At 40.3% G+C, this 21,407-nt stretch overlaps 2 protein-coding genes across 10 annotated transcripts; both read right to left on the bottom strand.

The window, feature by feature from the left end:
- Positions 1-4,916: 4,916 nt before the first annotated feature.
- u2af2a (U2 small nuclear RNA auxiliary factor 2a) lies at positions 4,917-15,156 on the bottom strand. Of its 6 annotated transcripts, none has more exons than XM_078252709.1 (12): positions 14,527-15,155; positions 13,441-13,606; positions 10,371-10,406; positions 9,950-10,056; positions 9,684-9,835; positions 9,441-9,557; positions 9,197-9,353; positions 8,995-9,074; positions 8,414-8,536; positions 8,157-8,243; positions 7,171-7,419; positions 4,917-7,045 (listed from the first exon to the last, which is right to left on the bottom strand). In XM_078252709.1, the coding sequence occupies exons 1-12, from the start codon at positions 14,573-14,575 to the stop codon at positions 6,911-6,913; spliced, it is 1,458 nt and encodes a 485-aa protein (XP_078108835.1). In that variant the 5' UTR covers positions 14,576-15,155; the 3' UTR covers positions 4,917-6,910. The 6 variants fall into 6 exon arrangements, with proteins under 6 accessions (XP_078108835.1, XP_078108836.1, XP_078108837.1 ...); XM_078252710.1 differs by having other exon boundaries at positions 9,215-9,353; XM_078252711.1 differs by having other exon boundaries at positions 13,441-13,582.
- A 1,799-nt stretch (positions 15,157-16,955) lies between these two features.
- LOC144519519 (coiled-coil domain-containing protein 106-like) lies at positions 16,956-20,497 on the bottom strand. Of its 4 annotated transcripts, none has more exons than XM_078252717.1 (8): positions 20,387-20,497; positions 19,800-19,869; positions 19,613-19,711; positions 19,060-19,281; positions 18,883-18,939; positions 18,441-18,725; positions 18,173-18,340; positions 16,956-18,049 (listed from the first exon to the last, which is right to left on the bottom strand). In XM_078252717.1, exons 2-8 carry the CDS (start codon positions 19,867-19,869, stop codon positions 17,733-17,735), a joined length of 1,218 nt encoding a protein of 405 aa, XP_078108843.1. In that variant the 5' UTR covers positions 20,387-20,497; the 3' UTR covers positions 16,956-17,732. The 4 variants fall into 4 exon arrangements, with proteins under 4 accessions (XP_078108843.1, XP_078108845.1, XP_078108844.1 ...); XM_078252719.1 differs by having other exon boundaries at positions 18,453-18,725; XM_078252718.1 differs by having other exon boundaries at positions 19,800-19,877; positions 20,388-20,486.
- Positions 20,498-21,407: the final 910 nt, after the last annotated feature.

The following is a 21,407-nucleotide window of genomic DNA, read 5'->3' as shown; positions in this document are numbered from 1 at the left end:
TTGTCAAAATAGCCATTAGTAACATGTACGTATAAACAACTAGAAAATAATTATGGTCAGCATATGGTTATGGTTGAAATGATCATTTAAAGCTTAAATGATTAGTTGGTTAATCGGACAGAACATTATTCGGCAACAATTTGGATACTTCATATAAGTAATTAATCAATCAAAAGAATGAAAGGAAATTTGAGAAAATTAGCTGCAGATTAATCGATAATGAACAGCATCATTAGATGCAGCCTTAAAGTCATTATCACAATATTTGTATGGATCATTACTGGTATAGCTTATAAATTATGATAAAACAAAAGTGTGCAAAATCACATATAAAATGATCAAACTAATGTTCAAAGCAATAAACTGTTTCATTACATGTCACCAAACTTTCAGATGTGTAAAACAAAAACTAATGACGTCAGTTGAGCTTGAAAAAGCCAACTCTATCTGAAAGAGTAAACTCCTTTTTCTGGGAAGATCACGTGCTACGATTGAACGCTCCAGAACAGCGACAAAATCGACTTTGTGGTGTGATTGTTTGGATGACTACTTGAGTTAGATTTTAATCACAACTTGCTTGAAGACATTTATTTGGACAACAGAAATATGTAGAACAATAACATAAGATTATATCATCATGATATTATTCTGTCAAAAGTCGATGAAAGATAATATCAATGTATCGCCGATCCTAATTTACAGCATGCACTGCAAAGTGATATAATTCAATTCAATTGTATTACATTTTATTTATAGTGTCAAATCATAACAGAAGTTATCTGAGGACACCTTTCATTTAGAGCAGGTCTAGACCCCACTCTATAATTTATAGAGACCCAACATTTCCCCATGAGCAAAAATCTTCTAATATTAAGAGATTATCTTAAAAAAACAAATGTCTCTAATGATCCAAATGTTTGGAATAGCAGCCATGCATTTGAATACTCCTCCAGCATTAACTGTAATTAGGAAAATCAAGACTGCAGCTGCTGACAGCCAACTTGAGTCATAGAGTAACAAACCTTGATCACATTACATCCATATTAACCACAGAATGATCGGAGGGGTCAGAGCATACCAGGCTATTCCACACAGGGAGGGATATCACAGACAAATGCTCACTTTGTACTAAAACATTATCCTAAGCAGAGTATGCATGTTTTTGAGGTTGATGATGCAACAACAGCTATGATGCACTGACTTCTAAGGTCTGTAGCAGCTGAGCTTGTACACACGGGTGCATTTTACATGAGGAAAATGAGAAACTATTGTTTCACCAAAGACAGCCACAGCCACCTGTGTGAAATGTGGGCGTAAGAAAGCAACAACTATCTAATGCACTTGAGTGAAAAGAAGAATAAGTCTGACCTGTTTGGCGTGTGCTGTTCAGTTCAGGAGGAAGAGACGCTTGAAACTTAATAGAGGGGGAAAGTGGTGATGGGGGAGTTAGTTAGAGAGAGAGAGGGGGAGGTACATTAAGGGTTATGGAAAGTGAGTGTAACAGGGGAGGGGGCTGCAGCCTGGTTGGTTATAACACTGTTGATGATTAAATGTGTGTGTATACATGGCTGTTTGCCCCGCTTAGACTGCACCTGCAATCTCAACAGCACCCTGTTCACACTCCACACGTTTGAATCTTAAATCAATGAGCAGAGGTGCAACAGGGTGGTCTGCTCACATGACGACAGCCATGCCAGCATGATTAAAAAACATGTCTGTAACAGCCTTGTGTGTGTGTGTGTGTGTGTGTGTGTGTGTGTGTGTGTGTGTGTGTGTGTGTGTGTGTGTGTGTCTATTTTAACCAGCCACCTGTTAATGACATTAAGTGAGGGTAAAAGTGGAGCCTGTGTTTGTATGAGAGGGGCTAGGATAGAGTTTTACAGCAACACAATATACTGTGAGGTACGTGCAACTGTAGTGCACATGTGACAGAGACAGAGTGAAAGTGAAATGGAGAGATGGAAAGAGCAGCAGAGAGGGACACATAGGAGAAGGGAAGAATAAGTGCAAAAAGGGACAGAAAGATGTGAAAAGGAAGTGAAAGAGTGATAAAAAGGTAAAGAAACACTAATGTCTGGGGTAGATGCAGATATGGACTACACTAGCTGTAAATGAAATGGTTTAGAGAAGAAAATGAGAATGTGCAGCCCCATTTCATTCCTCACTGAACAAGGTCCAGAGAGATTTCAGAGACTCAGCCTGTTCTTGTGGAAAGCTTTACTCGTGGCCCAGCCCTGCTTGGCTCCTTCACAGTTTAGGTTACATACGTGGCACAGCGAGAGGGAGGCCAACCCCAGCGGCCAGCCACACTCAGGGAGGGCAGGAAGGGGGGAAGGGGAGAGAGGGGCAGGGGGTGGTGATGCAAACTGAGACTGAGTCGGGAACAGAGAGTCAGGACAGGAGAGAAAAGGGACAAATCAGGCTGTAGGCAGTGGCAGGAAAATAAACACCTACAATTTTCAAAACAGTCATGCTCCTGTTCCTTTTTAGGAGAGATTGTTGTTGAAGCCACAGTGCACTTTGCAGATGGACTTTCCCAGAGAGACAGAAACAGTTTGGGCACATGGCAGCCATGATAAATTGATTCATCTGAAGTACAGCTATCTGTTTTAATGCACATATGTGTGTCTATTCTTTAAAATTACTTTGCTTCTAATTACGCAGCCTATCTCTGCTCCTCCATCATATGAGATTGATAGAAAGTGTCCATGGGCGGTCTGAGGCCATCAATAATCTACAGTATGCTGATGTGAATAATCTTGTCTCCACATTACTCAAGTGGCCCTGTCAGCAGTACTGGTTTATACTTGAACACACTGAACTGCACACTTGTGTTCGTGTATGCAGCCATGTGCACATTGACCATACATGTGCACATTACAGCTGCAATCATTTCTTACTTTGGCGCTGCAACGTAATGTTGACTGAGAATATTGGCCCGATTAAAGCATAAATCATTTAGAAAAATACAATACAAGATATGTATTTTTTTATTGTCAACAAATCACATGAAAAGACTAAAACAATTAATTGACCTGTTCTGTAGTGTTCTGTGAAATTCAGTAAGCCACACTTAACATGGGGCCTGCAGTTTATTTTTAGTCAATCCCACATGCACATTCTTATGATGTAAATACAAGCTAGTGCACCAAATCCGCAGCTGAAAATAGTCCCCAACAAACACGCTATTTACTCAATTGTAATTAATGTTTGCTAAAAACTACAGTGCCCAGCTGTTTAAGTAAACGATTTACCTTTTTTATTTTTTGAAAGCATATATTTGTGACCTGTATTTAAAGATTTACCTCTTCAGTAGAAACAAACGGGCTTGGGGCAGGGAGCCACAAACAGACTGGGGAAGTCAGAAAGTACTTGGGTCACCAGAGAGATGGGTCACCAACACACTGTTACCTTTGATCTTCATGGGATTTGTTGACAATAACAAAAGTACTTATAACATTAACAATGGCTCAGTGTCCCAGTAAGTGAGACAATGAGAGCCAGCTTTCACTATACCAGGACACTGAAACTAAAGTAGCTAAATGGAATTCAGCCATTGTTAATTCTATTATCTACACGTGCTTTTCGTACTGTGACATTAAAAAATGGCATTCAACCAGACTGTGCGTCAAGGTCCTTTTCCGTGGGATGCTCAAATTCTTTTAACTCCCATACGCTGAATGCAAACTGCCATATGTACACAGACTACTGCATCCATCCTACTCCAGTGTTGCACTCTCCCACTGCTGCAGTGTTCTATCTTTCTGAATGAGGATCAATGGGGAGGCACTGCCTAGAATGACAATGACCATCACTAGAGTGTTACATTCACCACTAGAGGGAGATAATGTATTTGCAATTTTGACTGCAGCATCAGGCCTGGGGAGGGCTGCTAATAACATTTAATAGGTCTCATCATGTTAGGCAGCTTGAATGTCCTTATCTATGAGAGAGAGGCAGGGTCAGTTTTACACATTTCCTCTGGTGGATATGGCTTCAGCAGCCCTGGGAGAGCTGCTGTTTTATCTGTGCCCTCCGGGAACAACAGGGTAGAGTGAGTGTTGCATCAGTGGCCCTGCTGCTGGGTTTTGTGCAGTGGGGTGCAGCGATGCAGATGGGCAGTATAGAGCTGACACAGGACATTATTTCATGTCAGAGATTTGTTCCTATCCTGTAGCTGCTTTACAGTTACAGTCCCAGGTGGACATAGCATTTATTGCTGCTGACCACGACTGTGTACTCATGTGGACTGACTTAAATATAAAGGGAAAGACCAGATGAAAGCACTTGATTTATGAGTGGGTTACACAGCAAGCAGCTCCAACTCAAGAGCAATATACTATTCCAAAACAATTCTCAATATAATAGAAATGAATGTGCAGTAAGAAGAAAAAATCCAAGAGCTTATGATTGGCTAAAACTAATAGAGATAAACAAATACACACTTAAATATATATGCAAGAGAGATTGTCTCTTTTAAATGTTTTGAAGGACTTTCAATGAGAAAATGAGTTCATAAATTAGGACCCCTATATCTAATTAAAAATTTAAATATGTATGTGTGTGTACAGTTATATATGGTACATACTTAGGAGGGTTGCAATGCTAAAAATGCATTTTATTAAGAGTTGTGGAAAATGTACTCACCCATATTATTTTGCAGTAGAAGTAATATTTAGATAACATATTACAATGAAAAAACAATTGACTGCAAAATTGCTCCATAGTTCGGACACTACATTCACTACAGGGCTTGATAAATTATGCCATCAACTGAATGAACAGCCTGGACATGGGTGCAGTCTGCTCCATCTACATAATTAACTGTGAATGTCATCACTCGCTGGTTGAGTCAAAGTGTGCTGCGACCGGTTGGTGGGCACGCATAAGAGAGGAAACAAAGAAGAAAGACATCATGTAAATTCAGTTTTTAATCAACATTTGAAAACAAATTGGACAAATGAAAGACTGCTTTTTATAAACTAGATGTTTTTAGCTTTTTAAATCATTTAAGAAATCACGTATTTTTTCCAGACATTTTCTTTTTTAAATGACTGACACTCAGAAAGCAGATTTCAGAAAGTAAGGAGTAACATCTCATAAATGTTATCACTGACACAAACGCTTTTCAGCGCCGTCTTAATCAGAAACAGAAAGCAGCCTCAAGCCCGTACAGTGTGAACATGTGGTCCTCAGAGAATCAAGGGCAGAAGATGAGGGAGATGAGAGAAAAGCAGACTTTATCCAAGTACATACAGACTGTTTTTAACATCCAAACAACTACATTTTAGTGAAAATCCACCAACAGTAACATAATTAAATCATGAAAGCTAAACACTAATATGTGAAATGATCGATTTTTGAAATTTAGTTGGTGTATGATAGCAAGTTTGTCTGCAGGCTTTAATTTATTAATCTCTAGAGAGCCCAACTAAAAACAAGCCATTGCAGTATTAGTTTGAAGTCTTTAGTGTGGACAAGTCATCGCCTATCAGTGTACCTAGTTTGTCATTTTGAACAAATCAGGCTTGAAGTTGACAGAACAGAAAGAAGTTGTGCGGTGTTAGTTTCACTCTGTGGTACAACATGAGTCGTGGGTATTAGTCACGTGTTTATTTGGTCTTGTCAAAGAGGTGAGACGTTGCACAAAAAACAACCGGGTCCAACACATTACAACCCAAATCTGATGGGAAACAAGGAAAAATTTAAACTAGTGATGCAAGGCTGAAGGACAAGATAGTGACATCTATTAACATACAGACATCATTAATAGAGGGGCAAGCCAAATTTAATTCCATAGCGAATTGACATGTAATAACATTAAGGCTTTTTGGTAAGGAAGAGATAAATCCCCTATTAAACACCAATCTGTTTGCCTCTGCCCACCTTTTCTTTTACTTCCCCTTGAATTAAATAGGGACTGAACTGCTAAGACGAAACAACCTCACCTGTTAAAAGCTGTGCACAAACGATGGACGTGAAAAAAGTTACAGAAAATAGAAAAAAAAAGAAACTTAAACTGGCATAATTGAAAACTCTTTTCTGGAGCTCATGTTATTCTGCGGCCTGAATACAAGGTGATATACCAGCTTAAATCAGTGAAGCTACACACAGTATTGAAACAATTACAGTTGACATTCAGATAGAGTCCAATTAGACAACATATTCTCTAACAATCGTCCTGAGGGGGGCAGCAGTCTGATGAAAATGAAGGAACATGAAGAAATGAGACCAAGCAGAAAAAAAATTAAAAATGAGGAATCTCCTCTCACCGTTCTAATGATGGTGGAAAAACGGAAGTGGATGTTACAGCTACTGTATATCTAGATTAGATGGTCAAACAAAAATGCCCTCATCTTCCTCTCCATCTCCCCCACATCTCCCTCTCACAAATAAACACTCCTGTTTTCTCCATCCCTCTTCTCCATCAGAATAGTCCAGTTAGTTCCCTACTGCAACTCCTTTCTAATGTACTTAACAGGCTACCTCCATTTAAATACAAACCTTAAAGTATGGCCCCCCTCCCACCCAAAATAACATCCCTGTCTCACAAAGTATAAAAATTGTTGACCCCGCCCTGGACCCATTATTACACACATTTCTCAAAAATCTTTGACTCCCCCACTCCCCCACCCAGCTACACCCTCACCACCCAAACCTAGCCCCCTTGGTTATGGACTGAATATAAACCCTCCCAATTCCTTTTCCAATTCCAAATATCTGTTTAAACTTCTGGACATTTCATGTAGATCTCAAAATGATGAATTTGATACCACCAAAGCCATTTGTCAAATGATTAATACGCTTGGATCTACCTGAAATGTTGCTTTGCGAAATCAGGGGGCTGATTTAGAAACGGGTAATACATGTTCCCTCCCTCCCCCCACCCCCTCTTCTCTTCATGCCTCCTCTACCAGAAGTCTCGGCGGTGATACGCGTCTGGATCGCAGTATTTGGTCACCACCACCCTGTTGGCAAACTTCCTTCCTGTCAGCCCCTGCATGGCCTTCTGGGAGTCAAAAACGGACATGAACTCCACAAAGATCTACAAAAGAGTGAAAAAATAACCATTACAATGACGACAGAGGGTATTACATAACATCATTTTTCATGACATCTAACTTCAGACAAATCACATTTTGGATGATCAACTCAAACAACTGTTCCTACCTTGCCGGTCCCAGGCACCTCGAGGCCGTCCACAGGTCGAGGTATCTCGATGCTCTTCACTTGGCCGTACTTGCTGCACTCGTCCCTGACGTCCTCCACAATCTCCTCATATTCTTCATCATCCAGCAGCTCCTCTGGGGCCACCATGTTCATCAGACACAGAACCTCAGTGGGCAGGCCACCCATTTGAGTCACTGAGCTGTTCAGACCCGGCACCTGCAGCGTCACTGGGGTCTGATTTATACTCGTCTGCAAGGCCAGACAGAAAGGTTAGAACAGGGTCAATGGCATATTTTACATTAGGTATTATAACTAGCTGCAAGACATCTACAATGTCATTCAATGTGAACCTAATAGGCCAAAACAGAGGTGAAAAATAAGCCATGCTTATCATTTTCATATAATAAAGAGGCTGTTCACATAAATGCCAAAACATTTTCTCACTTAAAATCACTAAAAATGAGAAATTACGTTTTGGTAAGAGATAAGTCTGTGCACTGTAGCTGCCGACTATAAAACTAGTGGTTCCAAGTTTTAAAGCCAGGAACTGTGGGTTAAAATTCAATACGCAACACACTGGAACAGACTCAGTTTTATAGTATTCAATAGGTGATACGTATGCAAAATATTTTCTTGGACTACCATTTTTGAAGAAAATATCTGCATCTTTAGGTGGGGTCATCCAATATGGGTTAACTTTGAGGGCCCTAGTCTCTTGAATGGTTGGTCATTCGAATCAAACCCTGTTCGGTTAAGGTTAAGTTGTAGGAAAGAAATGTGTTCAAATCAAAAAGAGTGAGGTCAGAAGGTGATTGATTTCTGACGGAATGCCCTGTGCGCAGTTGTTAGCAGTGTGTCTGAGTGTGGCAGATACATTTGTCCAGTAGATCTAATCAGCAATGTGTCTTTATCCATTTTAGCAACTCTAAAACTGCATCCAGCCTCCCACCACCCTGCTGTCATCTGTCCAGCCTTTGGAAACTCACCAGAGTGGCGTTCTTGGATCCCACACTGGCTCTCTGCACCAGGAGCTTCTTGTCTCCCAGCTGCATGCCGTTCAGTCCAGCAATCGCCTGTAACAACATCAGTTTTAAATTATACTTTCAAAAACCCATACAACTTCAGAAGTTTAAAATGACAACGCAGTATTTGGACAGTGTCTGTTTGAAATTGTCTGACCATCAAAAAGGGGGAACAATAATTGTCCTAATTGACACAGCATATTTTCTGTAGCATTGGTTACCTGGTCATTAAGGTTGACATCAACATATTCACAAAAGGCATATCCTTTAGATAAGCCTGTAGCACTGTCCTTCACCAGGTTGAAGGCCTTCAGGGGGCCAAATGACGTCAAGAGCTCCTTCACCTGAGACACAAGACAAAAGAGGGGGAAAGAGTTCAAAAATGTCCACTGACTCCAGGAGTTCCCATCATACGAACAAAACAGCTCAAAGTTTAATATTGCCATTAATGACAGGGCTATATATCACCGCAAGCATATCATCATCCTTATTTCTCCTTCAACATTTTAACTGTCACTTTGTTTTCATGTTTCAATAATGGTGAAAATAAAAATATTTGACGTGCAAGTATGTACAATTCTATAAAGCAAGGTATGATTCAACAAAGCCACAGGGGAGCATTTCAAATTTACCGACCAGGGATCAATATGTGACTCAAAGTATAATATGGTGGACTTTGTTTTGCTAATCTAATCTCAGAAAACATTTGCTAGTGTTAGGGTAGTTCATACTGCACTACAAGTGTGGTACATTAGCTGTAGCCCAGTTTGGAGACAAAGACGTTTTATGCAGAAATACTGACCTGGTCATCGTTCAGGTAGTTGGGCAAGCCGCCAATGAAGAGCTTGTGAGCAGAGTCAGGCACCACTGTGGACACCACACCTGCAAGAGACACGAAGACAACAGTAAGAAACATGACCAGAGAAGCACAGAGAGCAAGCTCCTGTGACGTATGTATAACTGTTTACTCATGAATTATGCCACAAGTACTTAGGGTTAAAAACCATTAATTGGCTGTGTACCAGGCACATAGACACTGGGGTTCTCGCTCATGCCGGGCAGGGGCTGGTAATCGTGGGGACGACGAATCTTGAGGCTCTGGCCTTGAAAGATGATGCCATCAAAGGCCATTGCCTGTGTTGTTTCGTCTACTGAACGGAACTACACAGAAACAAAATTAGAAGTGATTAAATTCTAAACTGCTTCCCAGAGAGAACAAATAACATGTTTATTGGGATACTATTTCACCTCAAGGAAGGCAAAATTCTTATCCTGGTTAATCTGTACTGCAAGGACAGGGTTTCCAGGGGCCTGAGTAAGACCACCCAAACGCATCTGGGCATTGAAGAAGTCCATCATGGACTCCTAGACAGAAGAGAGGGAGGGGGTTAAGGAACACCATTATGATGAAATCACAAGGATTAAATAATCCCATTAAGAAACATGCTTGTTAGGTTTGACTCAAAAGCCAAGTGCTGTCCTGTTCCTTACCTCTGTGATACCAAAGGGGATGTTGCCCACATAGAGCCGGCGGGCCTGCCGGGTCATCTGGCTGCCAACTACCGGTACAGGGGTGGGAGTAACAGCCAGGCCGTCTGGAGTCATGGTGGGTAGGAGGGCTGTGGCTGGGATCTGGCCTGCAGCTAGAGAGCAAAGCGAAAGACAGAAAACATTCAACAACAACAAAACACATGTTCAACTCTGAAACTAGGATGCCTATTTAAAATCAAAAAATGAAAAGAAAATTGGGATGTTACCTTGCATGGCTTTGTACTGCATGGGAGTGATGTGTTCAAAACCAGGTGGAGGGACATCCCAGTACTTCTTCACCTTGTTCTTCTTCTTCTCACGGTGTGGAGAACGGCTGTTGATGAAATCAAATTAGAACAATAAACATGTAACAAATATCTCTCATGTGCTCAGCAGTAAACTACTATATCAGATTATGGGTCATGTCTTCAACAAATATACAACATCTAGTAACTTTTGGGGGGATTGCATCAATCAAAACTTTGTACACATGATGGGAAAGGGAGAAGAGGACAGAAGGGACAGAAAACCCCATCCAGGCAGATATTTACACAATGAGTCAATAGTACAAAGAATCAGAGGCAGGTCATTAAATTGCAGTTGTTGCAATAATGCACAAACCGGCTTTGTGTTAGTTTGCTGTATTACCTTCCAGCATTGTCCTGGGGGAAGCTGGTTGGTGAGCTGAAATGACATTGGAAGGGGTTCACATTTCTCTGAAATTAATCATGACATTCACCAACATTTCCACTTCACAGTACTAGAACCTGCATTTCAATGATCCTCACCAAATACAAAAAGCTTTCACGAGCCTTGGGAAATCGGTATATTTCTAAAAGCGCAAAATCCTTTGAAGTTCAGATGACAATCCGGTGAATTCAAGGAGTCTCACAGCCGACATACAACACAACACCATTTGCGAACAACTAATAATGCAATGAAAGCAGAAATTATATCCTCAAAAATACACAGCAGCTGCAAAGGGGAGAGGTCAAATTTGACATGTGCTCACACCGAGTGGACACCAGTAACTTGTTTTAAATTAGCACTGAGAGACAAGGAGCAACAATCAGGCCAGAGATCACATTCACAGCCAACAAGTAGTAAAGCGTTGACAAGCTTTACAAATGTCCACCTAAGAACGAATGCATTCAGGCAGTCACTAAGGAGACGTATGTCTTTAAACTATTAAAAATAAAAATTATGCAAACTCATTACCTAATCCATTTGACCAACACCAGCGTTTTTTCATATAGATTGTTTGGGCATTTATTCGATAGGACAGCTGAAGACAGGAAAGGGGGGAAGAGAGAGGGAAGGACATGCAGCAAAGGGCCGTGAGTCGGACTCGAACCCCGGGACACTGCGGTAAGGACTGAGCCTTAGTACACGGGGCACACGCTCAACCAGGTGAGTTACAAAAGGCACCCCAACCAACATTAGATTTACTGAAAAGTATATTTTTCAAAAGATATCATTCTCAACATGCCTAATATTCTCCAAAAATAAGTTAAGTATAGGTGTTAGGTGTTCGAAAGCAAGCAGGTTTCCCTGACAACAGACAGGACTGTCGATTGGTAGGTGGTTATCATCGATTTTGGCAGTATGGGAAAACTTGCACCAGTATGAATATGTTCCCACAGCTACGGGCCTTAACAGATTCTATCAAACAATGCATGTCAGACTCATCATGAGACAATCACACACGTACCGCATGGCTGCATGTGTCAATGACATCTTATGTAATACGACACCAGACTGAGTATGCAAATAATCTAAAATTACAAAGCAATTCTTCTCACATGAGTTCTATTAATACCATGCTGTGCTATTTTCATGATGGATCTGAAATTCTTCATAAACCATTTATAACTTAATTTTGATATTCTGTGTTAAATTATCATGAATATAAAAAGGTTGTGGCAGATGTTGCTTTGTGTATTCAAAAGTTTGTCATAAGCACCTGTGACAGAGGGCTTAGGGACAGAGAACAAAAAATAAAGACCATCCAAAAAGACTGCATGAAAGTCTATCTGTTTATTTAATTATTTTTTGGGCATTTTTGGTTTCTATTTTTATAGGGCAGCTGAAGACATGAAAGGGGAGAGAGAGGGGGACTGACATGCAGCAAAGGGCCACAGGTCGGAGTCGAACCAACAGCCGCTGCGTCGAGGAGCAAACCTCTATATGTGGACGCGCACTCTACCACATGAGCTAACCAGGCACCCCTGTTAGTGAAATATTAATAATAAAATTTCATAAGTTAAAGTGCAGTCAATTTTCAGTGAAGACCAACTAGCTTATTTTAAGTCAGTCTAAATAACAGCTACACTTTACAGTCTGCTGTAGACACCTCTTAAGCTTTGTGAATTTGCACTGTTGCCCATAATGTTATCTGCCAATGTTACTGAGACGAGATCAACCTCCAACATTTTTTATGGGCGACAGTTGCGGAATTTAACCTTACAACTATGATCCATAGAGAAAGTAACATGTTATAAATCTCAACGCCGTCTCCTCCTAACTCCTATTAAATCACATTAGACTAAGTATCTAAAGTCAATTCTTGTTCATTTTGTTTGTTATGGATCATTGTTCGTTTTTTAAAATGTATTAATCCGTGTTTTGGGGATTCTAATAATATTAAACATGCTGTTTTGTACTATACATGCCCGTGTTGCACACATTAAGATCTCATCTGAAAAGATTTTTCATTCAAACTACTCTGAATTGTAGATTAAAACTTTTACAGCCAACTTAATAAAATCTTGGGTTTTATTCAGGCTCGAGTCCATAAATACAGTTCATGGATTTGCGCACGGAGCAGAACTGAAGGCTCGGTTAGCGCCGATTAGCTGTTAGCTACAGTTAACTCCATTATAAAGATAAGCTCGAGCCAAGACTGCCGCGGAGAGGGTGAACAACAAGACTCTGATAAATGACATTCAGGGCTCTTTCACAGCGGTGTGGCTGCGACGTTTCTACGGTTTATCAGTACAGTTAATTCGGAAAGCCACAACACCACAAGCAGCATGCCGCTACTACTAACATGAAGCCTCTGAGCTCAAAGTGAATGTTGACGCTGTGTCATGCAGGCGAAGCACGACTTCACGAGGGGAAAGGGCTGGAGACCGCTGGTCTGTGCGCACTATAAAAATACATCGCTGATTGGGAAAAAATGTAATTCGGATTTGATCTACCTGGGCGGGGCGCCCAAGTAGAACCTATATATGGGAAACACTGATACAACACTGGGAGTAGAAGCAGAGCGATTTGCTTGCAGATTTTGTTGATTTTCATGGTTATTTGTGCTTCTACTATAAAAAGTAAGTAGTCTACATGGTTAAATTGTTTCTTCCATTTAGTCCGGTTATGAACAACATGGATCAAAGATTTGTGGCTGTGTTTTAGTTGTTCAAATAGTGTAGTGATGTGATATAAACGATCGGGAGTTTGCACAGGGTGTTTATTTAGAAAATTGACTGAATGCTCTAGCCATTCCACCCTGCCCAGTCTTTGAAACGCCTTGCGGCTCTGTAAAAAATAGACCTAACTAATTTAAGCGAAGCAAAGCAGAATGCCGCTTCTGGAACGCGCTGTGAAATCACAGCATCGTCTTGAGTGGACGTGATCGCTCCAGTGGCCACTGTGCCACCAGAACGCAGCGCAGACACGCCTAGTAGAATTTATGGGTCAGAGTGATGCAGAAGGAACTCACCTGCGTCTGTGTCTGCGCTCCTTACTGTCCCCACGGCGGTCTCTGCTGCGTCTATCCCTGTCTCTGCTCCTCCTTTTCCTCTCTCTGCTACGGCTGCGGGAGGAAGACCGGCGGTGGTGGCGGTTCTCTTTGTCCCTTTCAGCTGCAGGAATAGAGTGCCTATTAACTTACAGAAGGGTACATAAAAATTGAATATATAGCTAGCCAGTGGAACAATGAAAACAGATACTAATAATTGCCTTAGCATGATACATATCAAAGACTGGTAATACTTGACTTCAGATGGAAATTAGACAGGCAATGAGCAACATCACTGAGTATGAATCTGTCCCACGTAACCTTAGTTCATATGGTGATACTAAAGTTAGTATAATGTTAGCAATTTTCTAACAGCTTCCATAGTAGTGGTGTGCTGAATAGCTACTAATCAATGCAGTGTATCTGTTTTGTTTAATGTGCATGTATGTCACAATGTGCAATTTTGCCAGCACATAGACTAAGTTAACCGTGTCTACTACCAAGGAGCAGTGTATTGAGTGTAACATAAATGTAAATCTGGGATAAGGAGAGCTTAATATGGTATAAGGGTAGTGGCTGTGGTTGGTGGCGTTATCGGTACATCGCTGGCTGATTATGAGAAAGTTGAAGGGGCAATAATAGGTAAATAGCAATGGAAATGTTCACTAGCCGCAACAGCTACAAATAATCAATCCTAGCTGCCTCCGTCAGCTGGTAACGTTAAAGGCAGGAGGACTACCATGGTATAGACTGCCCCTGCATTAAAGAAACAATGCATGTAACGTTACCTTTATGTAGCTAGCTAGCTAGCTAGCTAAGCAAACTCGCGATATTCGGAAACTACAGAAGTCTAACGTTATTTGACTTGAGCCATAATCGGTCCGACAGAATTGTCTGGCGAGCAGCAGTAACACTACATCACATATCACATGGTTCATGAGAATGGGATAATAACTTAGCAGTGTTCCAGTAAATAGACATATCCATGGTTAGCTAAAATGATGGCGGCTATTACAATCAAACGTGCCACTGCCGTTTTAAATTTTTATGTGCAACTGGTTCATTTACCTTGTTTGTTTTCAGATAGCTGTCTTTCGAATTCGTCGAAGTCCGACATCTCTGTGAGTTGAAGGCTGCTACGCTTTCAGCGACTGCGTTGTTTAGTTGGCCGTGGCTAGCTTAAGCTAGCAACAAAGTGAACAACGCTAAAATCAAGTTCCTCGCCGATGTTACGTTAGCTGAAGTACGATTGCTTCAACTAGCAGCCTATTCAACAGAACTACCAAAAACCATTAACCAGCACACACATCAGCTGTGTGGTATTTATTTACAACGTAACAGACAGAAGCATTGAGAAGGAAAACGTGTTCGCATGGGTTAGCCTGCTAATGTTAGCTAATAGCTTGTAGCAAAGTCCAGAAGAAAGAGGCCTGCTGCTCCAGACACTAGTGTGGAAGCTCGTTAGCTACTTAGCTAGCTAGCTACAACGAAAGACGAATGAATGAGACTATTTTCCAAGCCAAATGAAAATTCAACAGGGTCGCAGGTCCACAAGGCGCAGTTGTTTGGCGATATAAGTCAAATATATTCGCTTTTAAATGTTTAAAGGCTATCAAAACAATAACGATTTCGGTATGCCCGCTTTTTTGCTCCGTCTCACAGGTACCCCGTGACACCGGAAGTTGATGAATGACAGTTTTCCGGTGAGTGAAAAAGACGCTGCAGAGCTCATCCTTCAGGGTCAAACAGAAGAAAAGAGAAGTCTTCACTGTTCCTTATTCTTTTCACAGCTAAGTTAAGTGTCGTTATCTGCTAATGGATTTATTGAATTTCAAAAACCTGGATTTATCAAATTGACAAAAAAAAATCACAAACTTTTTATGACATAATAAAAAAAAGAATTCTGACCACATTGCTTTAACTGGAAATTACAAAATAAAGTGCTCAAAGGAAAGCCACATTTTCTTTTAGCTAAAAGACCATTTACTGCATCATATAGTTGCCCAGTTTCTGATGCTTAAAAGAGAATAAAGAAATAATTTGTGCACACAATTTATGTACTGTATATGTAATGGATGGGATTATACATACACTGTATATGTGGGATATGTCAGTGGCTGAAGGAACACCTTGTCTTTCCCACAGACAGGGTAAAACATACTACAAAAATTGTTAGCAATTTACTCCCAAATCATAAGCATTTTTCAGATAAATAAATCTACATTTTTGTAAGAAATCAAATACTTTAATGACCTTTGTGTCTTACTATACATTTGGTGAGTGATAGGCAACTTTTCAGTGAGATACACATTATACTCAACATATATAAATATGAGACATACAAATGAGAAAAACGGATTACTGTTTTTTTAAAACACTGTATCCTGGAATGGTTTTAGAAAATTCTTCTTAGTTTGCTTTTTAGTCATACAAACAATCAGACAGTGAAAATGGCATAACTTCCACAGATTGAAGTACCTATCTGTTTACTTTTAGGAAAATTTAAGTCAAAAGCCACTGTATTCCACTGTTACCTAATCTGTTTTAATATAAGAGATCTCACGATTTTACTGTACTGGTATAAACACCACACATTATTGTACAATATAATCAATATGTTTGCTGCTTTGAAAATTAGGAATTTTGACTAGATCTCTATAAACTATAGGGCTGGGTATCGTTCAAAGGTTTTCGATACCGGTACCGATGCCAATACTGTGACTTGGATACCGGTTAAAAAACGATACTTTTTCCGATACCAACATTTTACACATTACGGCACAAATCTTTTCATCTCTCTGCCTCTGTGCGTAACAGGGTTTTTCCTGCATGCCTTTACAACGTGTAATGTTAGACAGCCAATCCCAGCATTATTAGATCCTGGTAGAAGCATGCTGCATGCTTATTGGTTCACTGACTCTGCTGAGATTTACTCCTAAGGTAATGAAATTAGGTATTCAATGACGAGGCATTTTTCGATACTCAATACTTTGGAGGGAATTCGGTCGGTGCCTAAAAAGTATTGAATTTGGTTCCCAGTCCTAATAAACTACAGACCTTTAAGGAGCTCTTTTTACATGCACTTGAACTGGAGCATTGGGAAGCTAGTTGCTTTTGCTGATTCTGTAACTCAAACTGTAACATGTTTGTGTTGTGTAGTTAATGCCCACAGTTTTTCGCACAGAACCAGAAGTTACAGAAAGTTACATATAGCTAGTATAGTAAATGCTCTTTACTCTTTTACAAAAGGTATTATTGTCACAAACGCATTACAGCAAGAGCCTCAATACCAGAAGCATAAGAAGTGAAACATTTTAGTGCGGATCATTTACAAAAAAGGCTTGGTACAACCCTTAGTGGAACAACAGAGTAATGCAGCAGTATTGCTGTTAAAACTGGGCCCAAGACCAACAGTTGTTGTCTGTCTTTGATTTTAAACTAAAAACAAGTGGATCTTGTTGCCAGAAGTATGTTATTGTAAAAAAACAACAACATAATGTTGGACTCGTCTTTACTATAGTCAGTTTGTTATGTGTCCTACTCTTTAAGAGTTCCTCCCTCATTTAAACCAAAAGAAAGGAAAAGTAGGTGTGTTCGAGGAGTGAAAGTGGCCCAAAACTGTTGCATGTCTCACACCAGGACATGACAAAAATTGCATTAAGGCAAGTGAAAATAGTTGAGGGTATAATGACAATACCAAAAATAATACAACAAAGACACACAGAGAAATATAAACATACAGTATAATTCTACAAAATCTATGGAGTGCAGCATAATTTAGTTCAGGAAAGAAAAGGTCTGTGTGTCTCTGCAAACGTTGAGGCTGAAACATGAATGAGCTAAGATGATTACACCAGCTAAGTACTGAAGAAAAGCAATCCCCTCTTTAGTCCCAATAGTAAAGACACATTCTTGTACAGAAATTCTAAATCACACATACTTGCCATTTTTGCTCTTTTAGGAATGAGAAGCATGTTTTTTCCCTTTCCGGCTACAGCAGGCACTCCCATATCCTCAATATGGAACAATGGTGAGGAGGATTTATCAAAGAAACTGACACCCTTTTGATAATAAAAGTGAAATTGGAAAAGTGTAGTCGTTTGAAAAGTAAAGGATCTCAGCCGCAGTTTACATGGCCATATTCGGGACGCTGAGATAGCAAAATAATTCCTCATGCCTCTCAGCATCTCTCGGAGGTGAGCTGGCCTGCTGCAGCAGAAAATAACTGCCTTTTCTCTTCACACTTAACCACCATCTCCACTGTCTTTCTCTCCTCAGTGTCTAAACCTGTAGGAGATGGGCAGGAGCAGGTTATTTTTCTTCAGGGCCTGCACCCTGCTAAGTGTCTCCTCATCCAGGGCAGTGTAGCAGCGCCGGGCATAGTCCAGTAGCTTCTCCTTGGATGGATCAAACTCGCCCACCTCTGCCACCTTCTCTGGGGCCACTAGTAGCAGCTCAGCAATGGGTGTGGTGGAAGCCACCGTGTTGCGGTCCACACCATGGATTTGGAAGGCTTTCGACATGTTTTTCAGACGCTGGTATGTAAGCAGGATCTTCTTGTAGCGAAACAGCACTCCAGCCGCATCTTTCACTGAAGAACAAGAATATACAAGAGAGTTAGCTACATGCAGTCTTATGACAGTCTATGGTTAAGTAGGAAATTAAATGTTGTGAAATGTTGAGTTTTGTTGCAGGATTTTTCTCCTTCCCTTACCTCTCTGTCGCTCTCTAGGGGCTCGGAAGACCCGCCTCCTCTTTAATTGATGTCTGTTGCTGTTAATGGTATCTTGCATTACATCTTCCCCTGATATCATTTCCTCCTCCTCGAGGTAGCCGTCCTGTTCCAAGTACTCATCAGATTCTCCCAAGAGTGAAAGTGAATCTGACGACAACATAAAAACCCCCACAACATAAGTTTTTTTTCCTCCAATTTGTTCCCCCTCATAAGTATTATCAATTAAGGTAAAAGGGAAGCTTTGTACCATTTGTATTACCTGGACCTATGTTGCTATGTCCACTCATTTCATTCATGGATGCCCTTGTAGCACTGTTGCTGCTGCTGCCACTGGCTGTGGTATTGGGAGTACTATGGCTATGGCCTTGCAGGAGGGCCTGGGATTGTGTGGAGTTGAACAAAGCATTTATAGAGGCAAGCTGATTGGTTAGTGGACTGGATACATGGTTTTTGGAAGGCACCATGGTTGGAGGACCAGGCCTTCGTTGGATAAACTGACGTGAGGGGAAATGCTGCGACTCTGTCTTCTGTTCTATGAAGAGAAGAAAGCCGTAATAATTGAGAAGCAGCAATCTAAGATGGAATACATAAATGTAACAAAGTAAACCATGAGCATGCTACACTTAAGCATAACTATATCTAACCATTTTTTTTATTTCGCAGTTAAGTGCATAAATCTTTGTTTTTACCAACGGGACGATCTTCCTCTCTTCTTACCCTCCAGTTGAATCGTCTGGATTCATAGCCTACAGAGAGACAAATACCAAGAGTTAAGGATTGCCTTGCAAAATCTCTGTTTCTAATCAACTTATACTCAAATTCTTGCTGGACAAGGTTATCATCTCACACCTGTCCCCTGTCCTCACCGTTACTGTACTGGCTCTGACTCTGCTCCTGTCCCTGGCTCTTTGTGGAAAAGATGAAGCGGTCCAGCTGGCAACGGAGGAAGTCCCTCTCCTCTTCCAAGTCCTCAATTCTTTTCTGCAGCCAAGAGTTTTTCTCCAGAGAGATCTGTAGCTGGGTCCGCAAGTTGGTGATCACCATGTATGAGTTGTTTACTTGAGACGTGCCAGCAGATGGGGGCGACTCTGAGGAGGACAGACAGGATTGTCAGGTTGTACATATTTGTGAAGTTATCATGTCTTTTACACATTTTTGTTGTTGTAATATTTCTATTCTATATTTATGTTCTTGTTTGTTGCAGTACTTTGCTTTATTTGCTTTTAATACATTCATGTATGCACCAATCACCAAGGCAAATCCCATGTAAATGTTACTTACTTGGCAATAATTCCTATTCTGATGCTGATTGTGTTTGTTTGGGAATTCACCAATATTGTACAACATGAAACTTTGTGTGAAGAATGTCATTGTTGTACAAATAAAAGGGAATTTTCTACTATTGATTCTGACATTCACCATCAAAATTCTGATCACTCTGGTTGAAAAATCCTTGCTGCTCAAAGTTGCTCTCTTCATAGGGGATGGCAATTTCATAGGCGTCCTCGTTTTTTGGAGCTGAACAGGAGGAAATATGCACAGTATTAATTAAGTGACTGACCTAAAGGTTGACAATAATATTAATTTGCAGGTTATAAAACCTTACTCTGCAGGTGGAGTGAGCCTGCGTGGCTCTTGGATGTGGAAGCAGCATCATTCCTGTTCCCGTCCTCCATCTCATACCCAAACAACGCGAAGAATGCTTGATTAGTTTACACCGCTAAAGAACTCACTGGGACATTTCACACTAATGACACGAACAAATGACAACGTTAAATAAATAGAGTGCTTATGATCACATTTATTAACAAAAGGTGTTCAGGTCACCGGCAAGATTTCATTATGTGGTGTGTCGTATTTTATGCAAGCCCAGACATCCAGCAAACCAAAGCTAATTTTATTGTAAACGTCTCTGGTCATGCACGTATAAACTGAAACCGTAAAACTGGATGTGTTAACAGTTACACAAATATAAGTTTGTAGCGGCCAGGTAATGTGCTCTCACTATGAAAGCGTGTTAGCATTAGAGTTAGCTCCGCACTACGTTAGCCTGGCTTAACGTTAGCAAGAAATTAGCAGTGAATATAAAATTACAATTCCATCCCTTCTCTACACCTTAATGTTGGATTCCGTCATTCAGACATTACTAGAATCTCCATGCTTCCAATATATTGTGCAGAAATTGGTACATACCACTTTACGTTTGTAATAACTTAATCGTGCACATGTAATAAGACGTTATTACTCTGTCATATCTCCATTCACCAGTTCGTCTGCTAGCTAACAAGCTAACAATAACAATTATCGCTCTTTCATTTTTTTCAACACTCTCTTGCGTCATTTCCGGATGTAATATAATTAATAACCGTCTTTAGTAAACGGTTATAATAAAAAAATATGTCATGCAGAGTCTTTGTTTGTGTATTATATCTTATGGCAGTATTTAAAGAGATGAATATTTGAAAAATATGTGGGCAAAACAATAATACTTGTGTGTGTGCTGTAAAGTTACATACTCAAGCAATTTGCTAATGTGGCCTATTTAAATAATTATAAGTCTTGAGTCTGTGACAAAAAGGACAAAATGTGCACCAACGACACACTCCAGGACGTTATCAGGTAGAGCAGGTGAGGACGTGTCAGGTTTCAGTGTTGACTGGTGGCGATCCAGAAAGATTGAAAACGTACGATTTCCATTGTAATCACGTTTGAATGTCACTAGCAAAACGAAGCTGAAGTTGGCATCCGATTCGCAGCTTCCGATTCGGCAGTTAAGGGGAAATTTAAGGGGAACTTTAAAACTGTCCGATTCAGCAGGGAAACATAATTTACATTGCTAAGTGACTGATCCTCCGTTTTTGAACCTCTTACTGTATTGAATGAGTGTTAGTCATTAAGGTAAATTATTAATTATGTCTAAAACACACTTTTAGATTTGTGAAAGCTTTATTGCAATAAAGGGAGATTTCACAGTTTTTTGCATATGTAGGCCACATTGGACCAGGTCCAGATCCCAATACCTAGACTTGTCAAATCTAGATTAAATTATCCCAGAGAGGCTAAAGAGTGTTAAAAACGCAGTTTCAGATTCGTGAAAGCTTTATTCTATTTGTGAAAATGCAATAAAGGGAGATTTTACTATTTTTTGCATATGTAGACCACATTAGACCAGGTCCAGATCCAAAACCACAATACCTAGATTTGTCAAATCTGG

Source organism: Sander vitreus, chromosome 6 (genome assembly GCF_031162955.1).
Source record: "Sander vitreus isolate 19-12246 chromosome 6, sanVit1, whole genome shotgun sequence".
NCBI lineage: Eukaryota > Metazoa > Chordata > Actinopteri > Perciformes > Percidae > Sander > Sander vitreus.
Note: the sequence above shows the minus strand (reverse complement) of the source record. Positions and strands in the feature narration are given on the sequence as shown.